The sequence below is a fragment of the Prionailurus bengalensis genome, unplaced genomic scaffold (assembly GCF_016509475.1).
Source record: "Prionailurus bengalensis isolate Pbe53 unplaced genomic scaffold, Fcat_Pben_1.1_paternal_pri Un_scaffold_61, whole genome shotgun sequence".
Taxonomy (NCBI): Eukaryota; Metazoa; Chordata; class Mammalia; order Carnivora; family Felidae; genus Prionailurus; species Prionailurus bengalensis.
In genome coordinates this window covers 293,270-315,023 of record NW_025091162.1, presented here as the reverse complement: position 1 = coordinate 315,023, position 21,754 = coordinate 293,270, and the positions used below count along the sequence as shown (strand labels likewise).

Genomic DNA, 21,754 nt, shown 5'->3' with positions numbered 1-21,754 from the left:
TGGGCGCCCTAAGGGGGTTGTAGGGTACACAGCAGGGGGCCCCCAGTGTGCTCTTCCTGGGGAGGCCGACAGTGCCCCCTGCTGCCCACAGGTCAAGCTTCAGCCTGTCCCTGGAAAGGATGTCAGGGACACTGACCTGACAGCCTGGCCACTGTCAGACCACAAGCATCCACATGCCATATGCCCTAGTGCCCAAGGTAACTAATATGAACAAGCAGCCTTCCCAAGGAGAATTTCTGTGTTTGTCAGAGAAAGAAATGTGGTGAATCACCACCAAGCACCATGAATGGGGCCACAGTGGGTTGAGAAGGCAGTTTCTGGAAGCACACACCTGAGCTGCTGTCTCAGGTGGGCCACGTGAGGGAGGAGACTGGTTCTCTGGGTGGAGAGTTGGGACCAGGGTTTCTACAGCAGGACAAATAAAACACACTACCCTCCCAGAAGAAAGAAGGAATTGGAGGTGGGTGGGCCATCAGATATGATGTGTTGAGGGGACGGAAACTACGTCATTTGACAGCAGCTATGAGCAAATGGAATGTAAGTGCAAAAGGGGTGAGGACATTTGACGCCTAAATGTAAAAGTACTTCTATGTCAGAGTGAGGTGCTTGGCTTTTATTTTATTTGTATTTCTTAGAGATTGAAAATGGGAGAAATATTGTTGAAATGCAACATATTGTTTTTATTATTAATTCTGCTTAACTTTTCAGCTTTTCCAAGTATAATAAAAAATCAAACATTGTATGCACTTAAGGCACAGAATGGAGATTGGATATACATTAAAACTGTGAGGTGAAACAATCAAGCTAATCAATACATTTATCACTTCGTATACATGCCAGTTTTCTATTTTTCTTCCTCCCTCCCTCACTTCCTTCCTTTCTTCTCTCTCTTTTCTTCTTTCTTTCGTTCTTTCTCCTCTCTCTTTTCTTCTTTCTTCTCTCTCTTTTCTTCTTTCTTTCTTCTCTTTTCTTCTTTCTTTCTTTCTTTCTCCTCTCTCTTTTCTTCTTTCTTTCTTCTCTCTCTTTTCTTCTTTCTTTCTTTCTTCTCTCTCTTTTCTTCTTTCTTTCTCTTTCTTTCTTTCTTTCTTTCCTTCTTTCTTTCTTTCCTTCTTTCTTTCATGAGAACCCTTAAGATCTATCCTGTCTGCAAATTTCAAATCTACAGTACAGTATTATTAACTAAGAAACTTACACTTTAGACAGACATTGTGGTGTCAGTTTCAACAATGTGCCTGACTACAACAGAGCAGGCAAGGCCGTGTCCGGAGGGCCTGAGGGCTGAGTATACAGGGAATCTGGAGGAGGAAGATGAGCAAGTAGGGCCCACAAGGAAGAGCATGGAGAGGTGACCGTGGCCATGGACTGAGGGTGAGGGAAAGGATGATGGTGAGGTTGAGGGCTCCAGCTGTGTGCACTCTCGGGAAGGACATGAGAGGGAAAAATAAGGTTGAGGACAGTTAAAGGGGTTTGTGTCACATGTGTAAAGGTGGGGATGTGGGAACTACGTGGGAACAGGAACGTGAGATATGCCAAGTCCGTCCTCCCAGTGCAGTGGCCGGAGCATCCCTTCCTGCTGTGCACTAGCTCTGGGTCAGTGGTAAGGAAAGGAGAAGATAAGAGAGGTGGGAAGATGAAAAAAAGGAATAAGAAGGAAACGCAGGGAGCCACCCCTGCTCACAGAACCAAGATAAAGCGTACAAATCCATTAGAAGTAAATCAGGAAATCCCTCAGTTTTTTTTTTTACTCCTGTCTTTATGTAATTACTTAAGCAATTACCGTTCAGATTTGTACTCCTTTTAATTCTTCTGTTCTCTTTTTTATGTGTACTATTTTTTTTTTCTGCATTCATTCAGTTACTAAGACCATTGTGTTAACATCTGCAACTGTAATTGTGGACTAGTTATTCCTCTCTTTGCTTCTATAATTTATTCTTCAGATAGTTTTGCAAAGGTATGCTATTATATTTGAGCTTATTTTTTTTCTTGAATAGATTATTTTATCACTATTAAATGTGTCACTGGTTTTCTAGAATATTTCTTCCCTTAGTCTTTGGCGTGACACTTATATAACCACATCTTTTTGTACTTTCATGGTTGCAGGGTATACTTTTTTTTTAATTTTAACCATTATGCTCTGTTATGTCAATCCATGTCTGTAAGTGGAACAATGTGTCCATTTAAATGCAATATAATTCAACATCATTATGTAATATATTAAGTTTAATATCATTTTTGTTATTTTGTTCTCTTCTTAAATCTAGATTTAGATTTAAACAATTTAAATTCCTTTATTACTCTTTTCTTTGAAGTCTCTGTTTGTCAAAAGACTACCAGCTCTCCGCAGAGAGGTATCCACTGTATTTACTTCCCAATCTGGGTTTTGACCGGGCCTTTGTACTCAGTCTGGAATTTAATTTTCTTCTCTGGTGTACTTATGACTCATTTTCCTCTCTATTAGTCCAGTTTTGTAAGTGTTCTCAGGATGAACATTGATATAAAACATTATACAGCACAAGGGACCTCTATCTTCTTAGAAATTCGTTCTCAGCTCATCCATTAAGGGGCATTCAGGAAAGGGAATCCCACTCACATTCATTCCTATTATATTTATTTGGTAATGTTCCATGGGTTAACAGTGAAAAGACAATAAAATGTCTAGATTTTTCCCGGTAATATCAGGGTTCTCTGGACAATGTAGGATGGGTTCATAGGCCTTTTTCTCTAAAATAGTGAGATTCCTTTCAGCATCATTGCAGGCCGAGTCAGAGGAAAAACAAAGACAGAGAAAGCCTAGAACACATGCAGTTACACTTTACTGGTCTCATCCTGGTAATTACATCTGCAACACTCTCATTTCCAAATAAGGTCTCATCCCGAAATATGGGAGTTTTTAGAACTTTTAATCGCATGAATTGGTGGAGACACAGTTCAACACGTAACAATTAATATCCACAGTTTATTCAGATTTTCTTACTTTTTACCTAATGTCCCTTTTCTGTTGTATGATCCAGTTAATGATTCTTTGTGACATTGAGTTGTGAATTGTCCTTAAGCTTCTCTTACTGTGACACTTCTTCAGACTGTCCCTCTTGTTGGTGCCTTTGTGCATACTTACTGAGTGGGGGTTATGCCTGACGTCATTCAAGCCAAATGTTTACACCTGTTCCATGAAATCTCTGGATGGGAATGTGTCTCATCTGATTCCATTTATTTATACCATCAGTTAACAATATGGACGGCAGACATATGTGTAGACACTGAGTTACAACCCAAACCTTTATGTTCCTGTGGTTGAAATCTTTCTAGTTTTGCCTCATGGGGGCCCTTTAGGTTGGCTCGTGAGCTCCCAGACACACCCTGTCCTTGTGTGTGTGCACACATGGGTATGTGTGGTGGTTGTGCACTGATTTGTTTGCGTTTGTTTGGGAGACAATGACAGACAATGACAGAGTGTCATTTAAGTGTCATTAGTATCATATGGAATAATCTGTGGCTCAGAGTGTTTTCCTCTGTTCACATGATTCATTCTTTTTCAGCGTTTAGCACCCCCGCGACCTACAGATGTTTGCAGAGTTTTGCTTCTTCCAATGTTGGATGTAATTATCAAATTATTATAAAAGTGGCACCTCCTTGGTGACCTCTTAGTTGGTTCCTGGTTTGGGTGATTATTTTAAACCTAGAATAAATATCCATATGCCAAGTTTAAGGTGCTTTCAGGCTTTCGTGATTAGGAATAAGTTGTTATAAACATTGAAGTACAGGGTTTTTCCTATGGACGAAATTTTTGAAACTTATCCTCATAATTTTATAATTTTAAATTGGCATTTTTCCACAAATAATAGATAAGAAGAAGAGACTAGCCACTGCCATGGAGATAATAGTACCAGATGCAAATAAGGCTGACTTATTTTCCAGGCACCACATGGGTAGTGTTCAGAGGAAAAACAAAAATGGTTCATTTATTTTTATATCAGAAGGAAAAATTGATATGATCTGGCCTAGAAGTAAAATACCTCAGCTGATAAAACAAGAGATTTCTCTTCCATCAAGACTCTGAGAGGGTTTTCTGAGAGTGACTTTGAGGACAGAAAGGACAGGAGGAACCTCACTCATGGGAGGTGCCCTTGCATGGACCTGCGTCCAAGTCATCAGTCACAAAATGAGCAGAATCACAGGCTAAGCTGAGGAGGCAACTGCTGATGTGTTTCCCTCTTTACAGATGAGTAACTAGGTTTTTGCCTCACTTCCCCACAGGCCTGGACCACTGTGTAAGCTCTGGCACTGCTGTACCACGATACGCAGTAATAATCAGCCTCGTCCTCGGCTTGGAGCCCCGTGATGGTCAGGGTGCCTGTGCTGCCAGACTTGGAGCCGGAGAATCGGTCAGGGACCCCTGAGGGTCGGTTGTTATTATTATAGATGATGGTTTTGGGGGCCATTCCTGGGATTTGTTGGTACCAACCAACGTAACTATCAACTCCAGTGCAGGAGATAGTGACCCTCTGGCCCAGGGCCCCAGACACTGAGGATGGTTGATTCGGCCCCGACTGAGCCCAAATCCCTGGAAAGAGAAACAACAGAGAGGCTATTCCTGGGGTCTAGAGACAAGAGGAGGAATCAGGCCCACACTTGTGCTTCCAGAACCCCTTCCCGTGTCCCCACATCAGGTCACCTGTGCAGTGAGCGAGGAGGGTGAGGAGGAGAGGGGACCAGGCCATGGCGGAGGTCAGCACCGATCCTGCCTTCTGTTGCCTCACAGCTGAGCAGAGCCTCCCTTCACTTCTCCCTTCACCTCTTGATCTGTTGAGAGGGGGAGGGCCCAACCATGCAAATGCGACCCCCCTGTTTTCTGACTCCTCACTGACTTCTTTAGGTGCCTCTGTCTGAGGATGTCAGGGGGATGGGCAGGGTGGGGGCAATTTCAGGGCAGGGGTGGGGAGGTCACAGATGTGAGGCCTGAGCAGAGGGCACAGGCAGTGGCAGGTGGCAGTTCTCATCTCTGATCTACCGTGACCCCTCAGAAACAGGCCTTGAGTGCCCCTTAGCGTCCAGACACAGACATGCCATTGTATGACGTGAGCAGAGCCCATCAGAGACCACTTCTGCCTCCCACTGCTCTAGCCACTCTCCTCTGCCTAAGTGTTAGACCAGGTCTCCTCACGTGGCCCCCCATTACCTCAGGGCAGACTCTCTGTTCTACTCAGACTCCTGGGGGTGAGCCTGTCCATGGCTCCCTTGACACGTAATGGGTCAGGCCTGAAGAGTTGTCTCTACACACATTCCTCTAACAGTAAATGTGTACCAATAGAGGAAGGAGTTAACTGGATACAACAGCGGAGACAGGGCTCCAGGCACCCGTGCCAATGCAGGAAGCAGCAGAGAGCAGAGGGCAGCTCCCATGGGGAACTTTGGCAGATGGGACCTGACCCTGATGAGATTATTCTTTACACGTGCTTCTTACCCAGATGGATTGTGTTGATTCACACTCTATCCCGGCCTCTATGTCAATGTGCTCATTGTCAGATGTCTGAGTCATTCCAGTTTTCTCTCCCAAAGTGCATCAGGAAATAGCAGTGAGATCCTAAGCATCCCATCTGGTGCATCTGCTCTAGGATCCATGTATATTCGTTCTGAATTCCCTCCCAAATCCATGGTAGCTCTGTTCCGGAGACCTTGCAAAGGACCGTTTTCAGCCTATGTCTTCCCTGGTGGTCAAGAGGAACTTGAATGACTTTCTGGTCTTTTTATTCTATGGCATCAACCTATGTGTCTCTCGAGAACAATACCACATTGGTGTTCATGACTACAGCTTTGTAATATAATTTGAAAGTGCAAAGTATGGTGTCTCGAGGTTTGTTCCTTCTCAAGATTGCTTTGTCCATTTGGGGTCTTTTCTGGTTCTATACAAAATTTGGGTTTTTTTTTTTAATTTCTGTGCAAAACGCCCTTGGAGTTTTTATGGGGATTGCATTGAATTTATACAGTGCTTTGGGTAGTGTGGACATTTTAGCATTATATTTATTGTGGAGATCCCTGGATTTAGGAATTACCTGGAGGATGTGTGTGAGGTCTAGGTGTTTGTATAAGATGACCTCCATCTCTGTGCTTAAAAATGTGGATGGATTATGATGATTCAAACGAAAGAAGAGGTACTAGTTTTGGCAATAAGGTAAAGAATGTGGATTTGTGTATTTTTTCTTTTTTTATACAATGATGTATTCTTTTTAATTCAAAAACCTTTCCTGGGCACCAGTTAAGTACCGGTAGGCTGCAGACACTCAGTGCTGCAAGGACAAACAAAACTGTCAAGGTCGTGGAGCCTGTTGGGTTTTCATCTGACTCACTATGACAGACAAGGAGGAGATGTTTCATGGGAGGTATTCAATGGGAAGCATTATATATTTATAGGACTAGAGGACACGGTTCTATGTTAACCGAGAGTCGATGACTAGAAGTGTGTGTGTGTGCATAACAATATCTCATGTTTATATATACGTAGTTTGTGTTTCATATATATATGTATACATATATATATGATATAAATCCCAGAAGATATATCCTAGATGTATTGTCATGAACAGTGCAGAGATGGATTAGATGAGTACTGGGGAAAACAATTGTGTGAATATTTACAGGAGGAGTAGAACCTTGTGTGACACACAGAAGGACTAGAGAAGGATCTGGTGTGAGTAATTATAATACATTGCACACTGAGAAAGGAGGGCTTAGAGCACCAGGAACTTCTGAGTCATGGGATGAGCTCTGTCCTTACAATTCCCAAGCTTCTGTGTTTTCCCAAATATGCAGTCCCGTCTGGAAGGGAAACCCATCTGGTGCCGGGGACCCAGTCACCTCCAGTGTCTCCCTCACCACTGGGGCTTTATGGCTGCATCCTGGGATGACTGTGCTGCTGACTATCGCCATGGGTGCTCTTGGGAAAAGGCAACGTGAGAGGCACATGCCCCTTGTTTCTAATTACAGTCTGTCCTTGAAGAATCTCATGTGCATTCTTGTTAATGGAGCCTGCCCCAACAAGTGTGAGGATGGGCTCAGGTGCAGAGGATTATGGGGACTGGCTTGCCTGGGTGGGAAGTGACCTGACATGACAAAGAGATGGGATGTCTCCTCAGGCCTTCCTGATACAGCCCGTGGAGTGGTGAGCCTGCCCTCTGCCCTTCTTATCCCTCAGTGCAGGACACAACTTGCCTGAGGGGGTCACTCACCTGACATCCCAACAACACAACTATCTAAGTGGTGGGGGGGGGGGGGCACAGAGTGATTCATGCTGAGGAAGCCAGAGCTCTGAAATAAGGACTGAGGTGTGGTGATGCCTGCCACACAGGAGGTCTCACTTGGGGGATCAGAAGCCCCCGCCCCTGTGTAGGGATGGGTGGGGTGCCAGGCAGGCTCAAGTCCAGAGGGTCCCTCTCTCTGCTCAACTCCAGTTCCTTCTCCCAGTCCTAAGTGAGTCTGAACTCTGAGACAGCAGGGGGCGCTGGAGGTCTGTCCCTGTGCATTGGGGGAGGTGCAGGGATGGCTGAGGGGTGTCTCAGCTGGGCACCCAGTCCTGGAACCCTGCCTTGTACCCTCTGCTCTATGCTCACCGGGGACCACGATTGGCTCCCCAGCCCCACCCCACACTCAGCTGTCACCATATTCAGTGAGTAGGTTTAGGGACCCAGGAGGGGAGTGATTTGCATGAAGGATTCCTCTCTGCTCTCCAAAGTAGGGAGGGGATGAGAGAGGCTTTGTGCAGTTCTCTCACTGGTGGGTGGGCTCCGTCAGGGGCACAGCCTGGGCTGTCTCCACCTTGACCTGGACCCCTCTCCTCCTCACCCCCCTCGTTCTCCGCTTAGGTGACTGGCTGTGGAAAGCAAGGCGAGTGATTATGGGCTGGGGTGTGCTGGCCTCCTTCTTCCCCTCTTTTGAAGAACAAGCTGGAGGCATTCCCTCAGGACCTGCCTGTCCGTGTCTCCACTGTTCTGTTGCAGCGTCCTGGGCACAGTGTGCCCCGACACAGGAGGCCTCCCTGTCAGGGTTTCAGGGGCAGAAGGTGACCCTCACCTGTACGGGAATTAGCAACAGTGTTGGAGCAAATTATGTGGGCTGCTTCCAAGAGATTTCTCTCAGCGTTACCACAGCTGTGGTGCTCAGAACAAATGGGCCCTCGGAGATCTCAGCTCAGTTCTCTGGCTCCCACTCTGGGAACAAGGCCTCTAGGACCTTCTCAGCCTGCAGCCTGAGGATGAGCCATATTGTTAGTGCTCAACATGGGGCAGAAGCATCAGTTATGACTTACTGCTGCAGGCCCATGGGGACCTGAGACAGAAAGCTGTCTTTGTCACCCCCAGGACTGCCGGTGAGAAACAGACAGGGAGGCCTTGGAGACCCTGGAGGGTCTGAGGGTCTGACTCTGAGCACAGAGGAAATTTAAAGGGTCAGTGGGAGTAGTTGCCTCTTATTTGTTTTTTCTTCCTTTCCTGTCTCCCTTTCTTGTCTCCCTTCCTTCCTTTCTTTCTTTCTTTCTTTCTTTCTTTCTTTCTTTCTTCCTTTCTTTCTTCTTTTCTTTCCTTTCTCTCTCTTTCTCTCCCTATCTTTCTCCCTTTCCTCTTTCCTTCCTTCCTCCCTTCCTTTCTTCCTTGGATAAAGAGCTTTATTTGGATTAAATGAGAGCTGGAGAAAGCGAAGGGCCAGAGACGCCAGTGAGATTAGGTTCCAAAAGGGCAGGCCTGAGCTTATCAACCCAATGGACTCCATTTCCCAGCAACCTTCCAGTTAGTAGGGTCAGTAAAGTCCTGCTGGGATGTGTATTTGCCAGTAAACGACCAACGTTTGCCCCCCATCACTACAGTGGTAGAGTTTCTCTTTTCCATAATTAAAACTCCATATCACCTCCCACAACACCACGAATATTGCAAAAAAGGCTAAAAAATCACATCTGACACCTCTTCTACTCGTCTTCAGTAGTTAGCTCCGAAGTCTCATCATTTGCCAAAAAGAGTTCTACTAAACTCATCAGCTGAAATGTCCATCCAAGTAGTGAGAAGACAGTCTTTACTAACCCATGGTCATTCTTACCCAATTACCCCGGCCAGTCATGGCTGAACAGCAGAGTAAGGCTCAGAGAGGGTGAAGGAGGAGGATGATGGGGCTAATTTTCCCCAGTACAAAGATGGCATCCGATTCTTGGTCGGAGAGCAGAACCAGAAAGGCTTGAGGAAAGGGTCCAGGCCCTGTACTCAGTCAGAAACAGTGCTGTAGAAGAGGACGAGGAGAAGGAGGAGAAGGAGGAGGAGGAGGAGGAGGAGGAGGAGGAAGAAGAGGAGGAGGTGAAGGAGAAGGAGGAGGAGGAGGAGGAATGCTTGCCATGCTTGTGGTTTTGTATATCTGTAAGAACTTTCTTCATTTTCTTCCACATCTTCTTTCCATCAGCATTCCTGGTCTTACCATGCCAGGTGCCAAGGGATTCACAGGAGGGATGTCAGGAGCAGGTGGGGGGTAGGGAGCAGGTAGGGACCTAGGGGTTGGCCTCCCGGATACCCTGGTTATGGTGCAGGATGGGGGTGCACTGGGGAGAAAGCTGATTCCCCCGGGGAGCTGCTGCAGGATGGAGAGGGGCCTGGAGGGCAGGCAGGGTGGTCAGGTGGTGGATGGCAGGATGGGCACCTTCAGGGTACCTGACGCACCAGCAGTCAGGCCATTGCCCCCTCTCTGCACTCAGCCCTTGTAACCGCCAAGTCCTTCGCTTTACGTGACACTTATATAACCACATCTTTCTGTCCTTGCATTGTTTGAAGATATACTTTTCTTTACCATTCTTTTCTTTTATTGTAGTTTACAACTTTTTGAAGTTTATTCTTCTTTGAGAGACAGAGAAAGACAGAGTGTGAGCAAGGGGGGGCAGGTAATTTATTCAAATTACCTTTTATGTTATTACCTGAATTCAGTGACTGTTTTCTTACAGAGCCATTTGAAATGTATACATCTTTATCCTAGGATCAAAAACAGTGAACACTCTGAATTCTTTTTAAAGTCTCTAAGAAAACAAATCATTTGCTTTTATTAATGCTCTTCACCTCTCCTGGGCCTGCCTCCGTTTCACATCAGCAACTTGTGCCTGGGAGTGTGTGTTGTCCTGAGCTGACCAGGAGCAGATGTCCAAATGGACAGGGGCCCGAGGTGTAGTTTTATGAGATGGGAACCACCTGGCCTGTGTCTCCTCCGCAGATGCCGGAGCTCACAGAGCATGTCCCAACCTGAATTACAAAGAGGATGGAGGGAAGACGATGCATATGGTGGGGACCTGGTTGTTCAAAGTTCTATCATCTGCCTCTCTGATCTGGACCCCAAACTTCCAAGCTACGTGGTTAGTCAGGGTATGAGTTCGATTCCCACAAGACACACACTGTGTTAACCAAATCAATCCCACAATCCCTTCCCTAGTCTCCCAATAGCGTCAGGGCAGATGGAGGGGTGATGTGATCGAGTCACGTGAAATCTGAGGCTGCTGATCGGTGGGAGACGGAGAACAAGTCTGTGTCATGCACAGGGTGTGTCGTGTGGGTGTGACCGGAGCCTGCAGAGACATTCGGTCCTCATGTGAGAAGTCAGGGTGAGGCACAATGTATTGCTTGTGTGTTCCCTTTCTTCCCCAGACAGTGTCGGCTCCCTGAGCCTGGGGACACTCCCCGTCACTTCTGCACTGCGACTTGAGCTCCTAAACCAACAGAGGTCATGTAGTGAGGGTTCAGTAAATGTCATTCATGCATATCATGTGGACAATGACTTTCCTGAGTCAGACACAGCTGTACTGTGTGTCCGGGTCAGTCCTGACACCATGATATGAACTCATCTGTGTCCCTCAAAACCCTGTATGGAAACCCGAACCCACATTGTGACTGTTTGAGAAAAGGCATTAAAAGATGTCATCGTGGATAATGAGTTTAAAAGGGTGTTGCCCCCATAAACAGGGCTGGCGTCTTCACAGAAGAGGTAGAGGCAGCATGGGTGAGCACACATGGGAATGCCACGTGAGGACCCAGGATGAATGTAACCCTTTGCAAGCCAAGGAGAGTGACCTCAGGGGAAATCAATCCTGCCACCCCCTTGAACGTGGACATTTAGGCTCCAAACTGAGAGAAATACACTATCTTTGGTGTAGGCATCCAGTGTGTGGTATCGTCATATGGTAGGCGTAGCAGACAGGCACAACCCTCAGGGACACTGGTCCCTGTGGAAAACCTGCCCCAGCATCCAGGAATTTCTGCTCAGCATGTATGAAACAGAAAATGTGTGCCTATAAGGACAGGTTTTGGGGAAAGAATTGACAGGCAAAGGACATAGACTAGAGGAGGTTCATTGGGTTTTGTTTCAGGCCTCAATATTAGGTCAAGGGGGAAGCAGCTGTGTTGCTTCAAACAAAGAGGGAACAGAAGGTGGGAGCTACACAAGAAAAGACCATCACAGTGGGGACAGCAGGTTTTTGTCTCACTTCCCCACAGGCCTGGAGCTCTGTGTGAGCACTGAGACTATCGTCCCATGATGCACAATAATAATCAGCCTCGTCGTCAGCCTGCAGCCCAGTGATGGTCAGGGAGCCTGAGCTGCCAGACTTGGAGCCAGAGAATCGATCGGAGACCCCGGAGGGTCGTTTGTTATTCTCATAAATCAGGAGACTGGGGGCCGTTCCTGGGACTTGTCGGTACCAGCTCACATAATTACCACCCCCGATGTTGGAGCTGCTTCCAGTGCAGGAGATGGTGACCCTCTGGCCCAGGGACCCCGACACGGACGGCGGCTGAGTCAACACTGACTGGGCCCAGGACCCTGGAAGGGGTAGAAACACAGACAGGGTGATGCTGGGGTCTGGACACAAGACAGTGGAAGCAGGACCCACATGTCCTCCCAGATCCCCTTCCAGTGTGCCCTCACCCAGTCACCTGTGCAGTGAGCGAGGAGAGTGAGAAGGAAAGGAGACCAGGCCATGGTGGTGGTCATCACCGATTCTGTCTTCTGTGCCTCACGGCTGAGCAGAGCCTCCCCTAACCTCTCCCTTCCCCTCTTCATCTTCTGAGGGAGGGAGGGCCCCCTCCATGCAAATGAGACCCCAGCTCTCTGACCCCTCCCTGGGCCTGTGTCAGTTCCCTCTGCCTGAGGATGTCAGGGGGCTGGTCGAGGGGGGGCTGTTTCAGGCCAAGGGGTGAGGAGGACACAGTTGTGAGCCGTGTGCAGGGGGCACTGACAGTACAGGTGGCAAGTTTCAGTTCTCATCAGCCCTGAACCCACAGCAATGGGTCCTGTGAGCCCCCTGGTGTTCGGACTCAGAGCCGCCATTGTTTGAACTGGTAGGCAAGTCCACCAAAGAGAGCTCCTGTGCCCCCATTGCACTGCCCACTGTACCCCGACAAGGGTCAGTCCAGGTGTCCCTCTAGGGAACCTCCCATAACCTAAGCCAGACTGGATGCTCTACTCAGACTCCTCAGGGAGAGTCAGTCCATGGCCGCCTGTATGGGTCATGGGTCAGGAAGGAGGTGGTGTCTCTACCAAAAGTCCACTTAGATCAAGATCATGCCCAGTGCAATGATGAGTACCACCGGACACGTGGACCCTTCTGTGTAGGATTCTGTGTCCTTTCCTGCTACGTGATTTCTCCCGGATTTCCAGAGCTCACCTTCTTCTAACTTTCCCGCAGCACTGAGGAGAGAGGGAGAGCTTCTGTTCAGGCTGTGGGGAGAAACAGTTGTGTGTATTCCTCGGGGCGTTACGCAAAAAAATCTTTGTCATCTGTCACTATGTCTGCTTGTTGAAAACATTAGCTCTCCTCATACTATGTGCAGTGATTCCTTCCAGGATGTGCTCTCCCAGCAAAGAGACCCAAGTCTGCGGGAGCCTTGAGTGTGACACTGACCTCAGCGCCCAAAGGACAAACTTGCAGGCCATTCTAGGAGGGAAGGAGCAACAGCAGCAGGTGCTCTGACAAGGATCCAGTGACACAGTTTATGTGTTAGTCAGCACTTAGCCCAGTGTGCTCTTTGAATGGGTGTGTGCTCCTTTACACAAAATTTCTCTCAGTAAGATTTATTTCAGTCAATGACATCGTTATTATGAAAATGCAGGTACAATCACTAGGATGGTTCTCTCAGTTCTGTATTTCTTACAGAGAACACATGAAATTGTGGTTAAAAACATGGATGGAAAAACAATGCAAAAAGGATGCCTGCTATAAACTTTTTGCAAAGTCATGTTTTCTTTGCCACCAGCTTACTATGGTGGAGTTGTTCTATAAGTAGGTGAGTGTGGCATGATGTCCAATGAAAGCCCAGGGGGAGTCTGTTCCTGTGAACCGCAGCCATCTCAGTGATTCAATTACTAAGCACACACAGAGCTTCTAGGAGCGAGCGATTTGGGGTCAGACCTGTCTCTGGGCTGAGCACAGCTCTACCTGCGTTCTTTGTGTCAAGCATATTCAGGAGACAGCAATAGTTCATCCAGCCACCATGACTAGAGGAGTGAATTTCTATTCACCAAGGCTACATGAATCTTAGGTCAAAGATCCCACATGTGAGTGGTGGAGAGGTGGAGATGAGGGGGACTATGTCCCTGAGGTCACAGGCATTGTGGTCCCAGTTTGAGACAGAAGAATTTTCATCAGAGCTCCAAGCTGGCTGGGGGTGTCACTGGGGGGACTGAGGGAATAACAGTCCAGCATTAAGAGCACAGGGAGAGTGCGATACATCTCCCTGGGCTTTGAGCTGTGTGGGCGCAAACCTGAAGCTGCTATTCCAGAACCAATGTACTGATCAGCCTCAAGTGCTGACTGGAGCCCGAGGGACTCAGAGGCTGAGCTGCCCACAGCGATAGAGACTCACCCTCGGATTCCTGAGCATCAACTTGTCTTAGGAGAGAAGGTGATCAGGGCAAGTCCTGGCTGCTCAGTGACAGGACCCTGGTCACACTGGATGTTGCTGGAGTTTCCTGATGATGAGGATGCTTCCTCCTGGGCTTGTGACCCTGAGGTTGGCTGGATGAGCACAGGTTGACCATGAGTTTTGGGGAGAAAGAGAAGCCAGGAAGCTACAAAATCCAGAACACCATATACTCAGATAGAGGAGAGATCCGTGTTTGTGTGTGTGTGTGTGTGTGTGTGTGTGCCTGTGTGTGTGTGTGTGTGTGTGAGAGAGAGAGAGAGAGAGAGAGGGAGAGAAAGAGAGAGAGAATGGAAAACCTTTCCTTCAGAGGCCACACATGAAGACAAGTGTATCCCTGTCCCCTTATGTCCTCTCTGCATTTGCTGAGTGTTGTGTTGGTCCCCATGCAAACCCATCCCTGGGGCTGGCTCTCTGTATGACCGTCCAGCGTTCTGGAGCTTGGAACTCAAGAAGGCCAATGTCTGGAAGGCCACTTCTCTGGCATGAGTATGAAACTTACACAAGGAGAGTAATATGGTCTGAATTAGTTCAAATAGGAAATTCACTGAATCAGAATGTCAGGCCTTGTGGATGGGCCTTCTATCCATTCTCATTCCTGTAGACACACTTCTCATAGCTGTGGGGTCTTCAGGTCTTAGGAAGCACAAGATAGAGGCTGATCACACAGCCCCTTCTTCATGCCCTTCACATCACAGCCCTCCCCCACTGTGCCTCTCGTATCCCCTGATACCTCCATTGGGGTGACCATGAGATAGTGTCTGCTGTTATTTTGCAAAAGGGTTAATGCTTGACACTGCATTGCTTGGTGCAAAAGTGTGTGGCTGAGTGAGTGTCCTGATGGTCTTACAAACGAATATTCTCAAGACCAAGAAAAGCTGTCATGTATTGAAATATGCAGCCAATCCTTCCTTCGTTCACTATGGCAAAAGTTACCCTGTGTGCAGCCTCAGTCATTCTGAAGGAGGAAGTAATTGCATGAATCGCTTCTCTGTGCAAATACTCAAAGGCTGGGTGAACATTCATCTCACGGAAATACAATAATCATGTTGTCGTATTACAGAGATGGATGAGGTTGGTGGGGCATGAAAACTACAATCAGAGATGAGAGCAGGAATCACCTGAGGAAGTGATTTCCTGCTGGTCCAATTTCTGCAACGTCTCTGTAGAGATGGACCCTGGAGAGTGGAAACTCTTGCAAGATTATAGTTTTCTCTGAAATCCTAACATAGAGATGGTTTTCGGGCCTGAAGAGCCATAGAGAGAGACGGAAGGCCTGAGGGAAGCAGGAGAAGAGGGGAGACGAGCAGAGTGTGTGTGGGGGAGGGTGCAGTGAGGAGAGTCTGAAGACTTTGGGACTCACTTTTCGTCAGATGGGTGAGAGAGGAAATTGTCTCTGACCAAGGTGCTTATTAACATGTCAGATATGGTTGTGTCATCAGTAACACAAGAGACACACTTTGCGGCTTGAGATATGTGGTGAACGTGAGTACCTCTGTCACCATTTTCAGTCCAGACAACAGTACTGTGTGACCTTAGAAACTATACACGTGTCTCTGCCCCTAGATGCTGACACTGAGTTTCTGAAAATCTTGTCATTTTCTAAGTGAAAAGAACACTAGAAACATCCTAGTTCTAATGATGTGACTCTGGGTGGGCTCCCTGAAGCCTCCTGGGTGGGGCTGGTCCCCAGAAAGACCAAGGCTTGGTCAGAGGCTGGGAATCTTCACCCCTCATACTTGAGAGACAGGAAAAAGCCTGACAGTGTAGTTAATGTCTGATCATGTCTCCCCGAATCCTCAATAAAATCAGAAAGTGCAGTGTTTGAAGAGCTTCTGGTTTGGCGAACACATCCACTCCCAGAACAGATGCACCTCAACTCCCCAGGGACTGATGCTCCGGTGCTGGGAACAATCCTAGACCTGACACTAGGTGGCTCTTCATTACTTGTTCCCCTGTCCCCTTCATCATATCTTTAATGAACTGACTAAAGGAGTCAGTGTTTCCCTGAGTTCTGTGAGCCCCTCAGGCGAATAAATGGAACGCATCGAGGGAGTTGTGGGAACCTCCAATTTGTCTCACGTTGGACAGAGGGTACAGGTGAGCTACTAGCTGCTGTTGGCATCAAAATGGGGAGCAGCCTCCTGGTGCTGAGCCCTTCACCTGTGCACATGTCACCGTTTCCTGGCAGATAAACCTCGGTGTGAAATTCAGGTAAATTTGAGGACACTCTCCACATGTCCCAGAGAGTTCCTTGTTGTGGGAAAACACATAAACACACAAACATATAATCAATGACCAGGAGTGTGTAAAGTGAATTATTCTGAGACTAGTAAAGGAGAGACAACAAGAGAGAGAGAGACTGAGGTTCATGCTGTAAAAGTATTTATTCTCCAGACCCCATAGGCCTGTGCCATCAGGCTCTATTCCCTCACCTGTGTGCGCTCCTGGGACACCTGTGCTGTCTCAGGCAACAGCATGATCTGTGTGTTATTCTTTCTTCCTCAAGGACACGTGACCCCTCAGAGGACTCCCTCCTACAGGAGCATCCACACAAGTGTCTCAGTACAGGATGCTCAGAGACAAGGCTTTCAGCCCCAAGTGTTTTGGGCTTACTCTTCCTCTAAGACACTATAAGGAAAGCTGCTCCCACTGCCAGGATCTGTAGCACAAGAGAAGCTTCGTGCTTAGGCTGCTCATCAGACATGAGCAGAATTCCTGCATTGGCCCAAGCATCTTTGGATTCAGAGAAGCAACTGGGTCCCCGGACACTGGTGCTTATTTGAGTGTGAAGAGAACCAAGGAAGATACCAGGGAGGGCTCCCTGGCTTCTCTGGAACCTGTCTATGTAGTAGCTGCAAACACGGAATCCACTGTTCATGGTGCAGGTGAGTCTGGCTGTTGTTCCTGGAGATGCATAGAGAGGGGGTGCCTGGGTCAGCACAGGCTGGAACAGAAACCTGCAAACACAGACACTCAGGGGGGATGGGGCTAGAAAGGAAAAAGAAAAAGCATCTCTCAGGTCACTGAGGACGGAAAGAGTGATTTGGAGCCCACCCTGTGTCCACAAGGCCTGTCCCTACCTGTGCAGTGCGGGAGGAGCTTAAGGAAGACAGGAGTCCAGGCCATGCTGGCACAGTCTCTGGTCCCCACACTGGGCTGGGCTGCCCCAGGCTCTCATTTCCCCTCCACCCCTGACACAGGAGGGGCTGTCCATGCACATGGGTCCCATTCAGTGACAGTCCAGCCCCTCCCTGAGCCCTGGTGCTGGAGCCCAGCCCACACCACACACTGAGGAGGGTGGAGGTAGGACTCATCCCCCGGGGAGAGCTCTGGAACAAGCACGTGCTGAGACAGCTCAAAGCCTCCAGGTTGGGCTCCTTTGGGTGATTGGTCGTCACTGACCAGCACTGTAGGGACCACAGGGCTGTTGCAAGCACATCCTATTAAACTCATGTTGAAACATGAAAAATGAATACAACCAACTTGTGAGCGATAGCTCCTATTAAGAATACCTTGAATGCATCCTTTCTCAAAAAGTTACAATTTGGCTATACTCAAAATATATTGAGTGTATAGACCAATTTTAATAGAAAAATGGAAAATGTTATTCGAGAAGCACTCCATAGAAATGCATAAGATACAGATGTTTTCACAGGGGACAACTAACAAAAATTCAGAATTGAGAAGAATATTTTTTATTTGCTCCTTGTTTTTTCATAATATCAAAAGGTATATAATATTTCTTAGTTCGTTTACAAGGGTTATAAAACTCAAAAGTACACTTTAAAAAACATTGCACAAAAAGGAAAATTACAGACCATTATTATTAAATAGTGATAGAAATACTCTGTATAAAATATCAACAAAGAGACCTCAATACCATATTAATAAATTGATACACAATTATTAAGTGTGATTTATTCCAATGATACAGTTGGGTCACATAGTAAGAAAATCTTTACTTACCTACCATCTTATTACCTTAAGAGATACGATCAGATTGCCCCAATTGGTCTCAAAGAGCCTTTGGCCAAATTTCACACCAAATCCTAATAAGAGCCACATAAACACAAAAACAGATCCATTTATGACATGGTAAAACACACACTCTCACACACTTATGATGTGGTCCTGAGGCCGGCATCCTTGTTCATGGAGTAGCGAGGAGACCAGTTCCACAAGGATCAAGAACTTGCAAAGGGAATCTTCACGTGCATTATTTTGCAACATTATTCCTCACGTGTTAGACAATGTAACTAAAAAGCCAAAATCAATGGTTACTACTTTGCATGGATGGGAAAGGAAAGTGGTCACTCTTGAAGTCCCAGATGGATGTCATGGCCTTAGATAGGGCCGTGCTGTGGCAGCAGTGACAGCAGAGATCTTGGTGAGTGATTAGTCTCAGTGTTGGTGAGTTACTGGTGACACTTGGTACCAGAGACATGATGGGTGAAACAAACGCAGCAGAGAAGAGGTCTTGTCCCACGTGAGCGGGTGAAGAGCCCTGTGCAAGGTGTGGGGCAGTAACCCCGGATCTGAAGTGATTATTTCCTCCCACTCTGGCTGCATCCTATATGATGTCAATCTTCACATTGATGGGGCATCTGTCCCACACCCAGAATAGTACATATTGCAGAGGTTTCCAGTGGGGACTTTGGCTCGAGTGACCAGTTTACTAAGAGATGGGTTGTGAGTCTGGTGTCGCTGCCCCTGCTCCTTGATGACCTGAGGAGAGAGCATGTCCTGTGTGACCTCAGGGACTGCTTTCTGTAAAATCTGGCAAAGGCTCCCTGTATAAAGGACTGAAGGAGACACTCCAGGACATGGTGGACACCACACAGAGCTCTGTTCCCTGAGGTTCCATTGAAGGCATTCTGCCCACAAGCTGCCTTATCCTCTGGGCCGGTCCTGAGAGCCCACTTCCTCCTGGGAAATGTGCTCTGTCTATTCCTTGTGTATAAGCCTGCAATTCTCCAGACGCCAGAGGGAAAAAGGAAGAAGTGATCCATGTTGGAAGCAATGTGGTGACGCAGCCAGATGCAGGGGCTCACAGGGCAATGGATGTTCTCAGGTGGAGGCAGGTCACACAGCCCTGAGGCTCCAGTTTGCCTGGTGCCCCCCAGGCAGCTTAGCTGCTGACCCTCACTCTGCAGGCCCCTGTTCGCTCTGCTCCCCTGTTGCCTTAGGCACCATGTCCTCCAGCTGCTGTGATCCCCTCTGCACACCAAGCAGAATGTTCATTTGGACAGCAGTCGTACTGATGTTGTGACCCATGGGAGTGGAGTACGAAAGGGCCTTTCTGGGTCCCTTATTGGAACCATGACACTCTCACGTTTGGAAAAGTATCTCAGTGGAAGCTTGTGATTTGGTTCGAAAGGTCCATCTCTGCCAACAGTATCCCCAGAACTGCTCTGTGTCTCCTGTTCACAGATGCTGCACGTGGTAAATGTAAGGACAGCGAAGGAGTTTCGCTGGGACACACATATGGGGACGTGGCCCGTGTGCATGTGCGGCGTGCAGGGGAGCTGGGACAAAGAGGTCTTTACAGAGCTGCGGTATGTAAGGGGGGAACTGTAGGGTGGGCCAAGGGATGTCCCTGAGAGGAGGAGCCCTGGGTCAGAGGTCAGGGCATGTGTCAAGGCCCAAGAAAGAGGGGTGGCTGCTTGTTGATGACTCTAGTGGGCATCCACTGGAGGTCTACGAGGTAGGCCAACTGACCACCTGAATCCAGCATCTCCAAATGGAATCGAAAGGCAAACCTAGGAAGAGAAATATACCTTCCTTAACCCTGAAATCTGGTTTGACTCGTTGTGCATGCGTGTGAATGTACATATATTCAAGGGCCACAATGATATGAATACTTCACGTAAAACATCTGATCCTTGTCTTTCATAGTGAGTCAGGTGATGACCCAACAGGTTCCATGACCTTGAGAGTTTAGTTTGTCCTTTGTAGCACTAAGTGTCTGCAGCTTACTGCTACGTCCTTGGTGCTCAGGAAATGGTTTTGAATGAAAAAGAATACATCAGTGAATTAACAAAGGAAAAAATACCAGTCTCCACATTCTTTACCTTATGGCTAAAACGGGCAATGGCTCTTTCTTTTGGGCTACCATCATCCATTCAAATTGTGAACCACAGACACGGGTGTCATCTTGAACACACCCTCGACCTCACACACAGCCTCCAGTAATTCCTAAATCCAGCGTTTTCCACACCAAAAGCCATGTTACAATGTACACGCTGCCCAAAGCAATCTATAGACTCCATGCAATTCCCATGAAAATTCCAGAGACATTTTTCACAGAAATGGAAAAAATCTCCTGACTTTTATACACAACCAGAAAGACCCCAAATTGCCAAACAATATTGAGAGAGAAGAACAAAGCTGGAGGCACCAGACTCCCTGCTTTTGAGTTATATTACAAAGTTATAGTAATGAAAACCAGTAGGGCATTGGCCTAGAAAGAAACCCATGGATTGATGCGACAGAATAAAAAGATCAGAAGAATAAAACAAGACCCCTCTTCCCCAGTTTTCTAGTAGTCACCTCCCCGACTGTGGTCCCGCTCAAGATTCTGCCTGCAAACGTTTTTGTTCTGTGCAATGGCCCAGACGTCTGTGCCTGGCCTCAGGCCTGGGGAAGGGTGCCATGGGGTTGGAGGGAGAAAGGTGATGTAAGGGAGCAAGTCACAGCTGAGCACTCCCGGGGCCCCTGAGGCCCAGGTGAGGGACAGTCACACTGCAATGTGGACCCTGTTTGCCTTAGTATATGAGAGCCATTCGAGTATTTTCCTGCTGGCCTGGCCCAGAGCCCAGTTGTCTCAGGGCAGTCTGACGAGCCCACTGTTGACCCCAGTCCTGGTCACCCAGCTGCTCTGACAACACACAGCGTCCCTAGAGGATGCTCTGACCTTTGCAGATGGATATTTGAGCTTTCAGTGTCCAGGGAAGCAGCATGAGTAGATCCTCTTCTGGATGCTTGGGATGGAGACATTAATTTTCTTCAGGTCCCTAACAGCATCCAGGCTGGGCAACATAGGGCTTATTTTACAATGTTTATGTTCCTGGATATTAGTGTTCCCTGACATTGGTTTTGCGTACTTCAGGGGCCTGGCATCACTAACAGTCTCCAACCTAATTTGTTTTAACGTTTATTTGAGAGAGAGAGAGAGAGAAAGAGAGAGAGAGAGAGAGAGAAAGAGAGAGAGAGAGAGCGGGAGACACAAATCGGAAGCAGGCTCCAGGCTCTGATTCCGTGGCCCAGAGCCCAAGGCAGGGCTTCGGCTCACAAACCACAAGAAGATGACCTGAGCCAAAGTCTGAAGCTTAACCAACTGAGCCACCCAGGCACCCCTACCAGTCTCCAAACGAAACCAATTTCAAGGCCTCATATTTCCGAGGTTCACTCCCGGTTCATATGTGATAAAAAGTCCATGGGGGTTATCCTTGAACTTTGAATACTTTTTGCTCTTGTTGCTGCATTATGAGAATCTCCTGTTATATCCCATCACCTCCATGGCACAGGCTCTGGGGCATTTGAAATCTCTGTGTGTCAAAAGACTACCTGTTCTCCGCAGAGAAGTATCCACTGTACTTCATTCCCACTCTGGGTTTTGACCAGGCCTTTATACTTAGTCTGGAATTTAATTTTCTTCTCTGGTATACTCATGACCCATTTTGCCTCTCTAATAGTCCAGTTTTGTAAGTGTTCTCAGGATGAACATTATATAAACCATTATACAGTACAAGGGAATCTATCTTCTTAGAAAGTCGTTCTCTGCTCATCCATTAAGGGGCATTCAGGGAAGGGAATCCCACTCACAT

At 47.5% G+C, this 21,754-nt stretch overlaps 2 gene segments (V, D, J or C); both read right to left on the bottom strand.

Moving 5' to 3' along the window:
• Positions 1 to 4,154: 4,154 nt before the first annotated feature.
• On the bottom strand, positions 4,155 to 4,806 carry LOC122478426. The segment is given in 2 exon segments: positions 4,155 to 4,561; positions 4,673 to 4,806. Coding segments are annotated over 2 exon segments (438 nt in total).
• Positions 4,807 to 11,340: 6,534 nt separating this feature from the next.
• LOC122478421 lies at positions 11,341 to 12,072 on the bottom strand. The segment is given in 2 exon segments: positions 11,341 to 11,826; positions 11,940 to 12,072. Coding segments are annotated over 2 exon segments (540 nt in total).
• Positions 12,073 to 21,754: the final 9,682 nt, after the last annotated feature.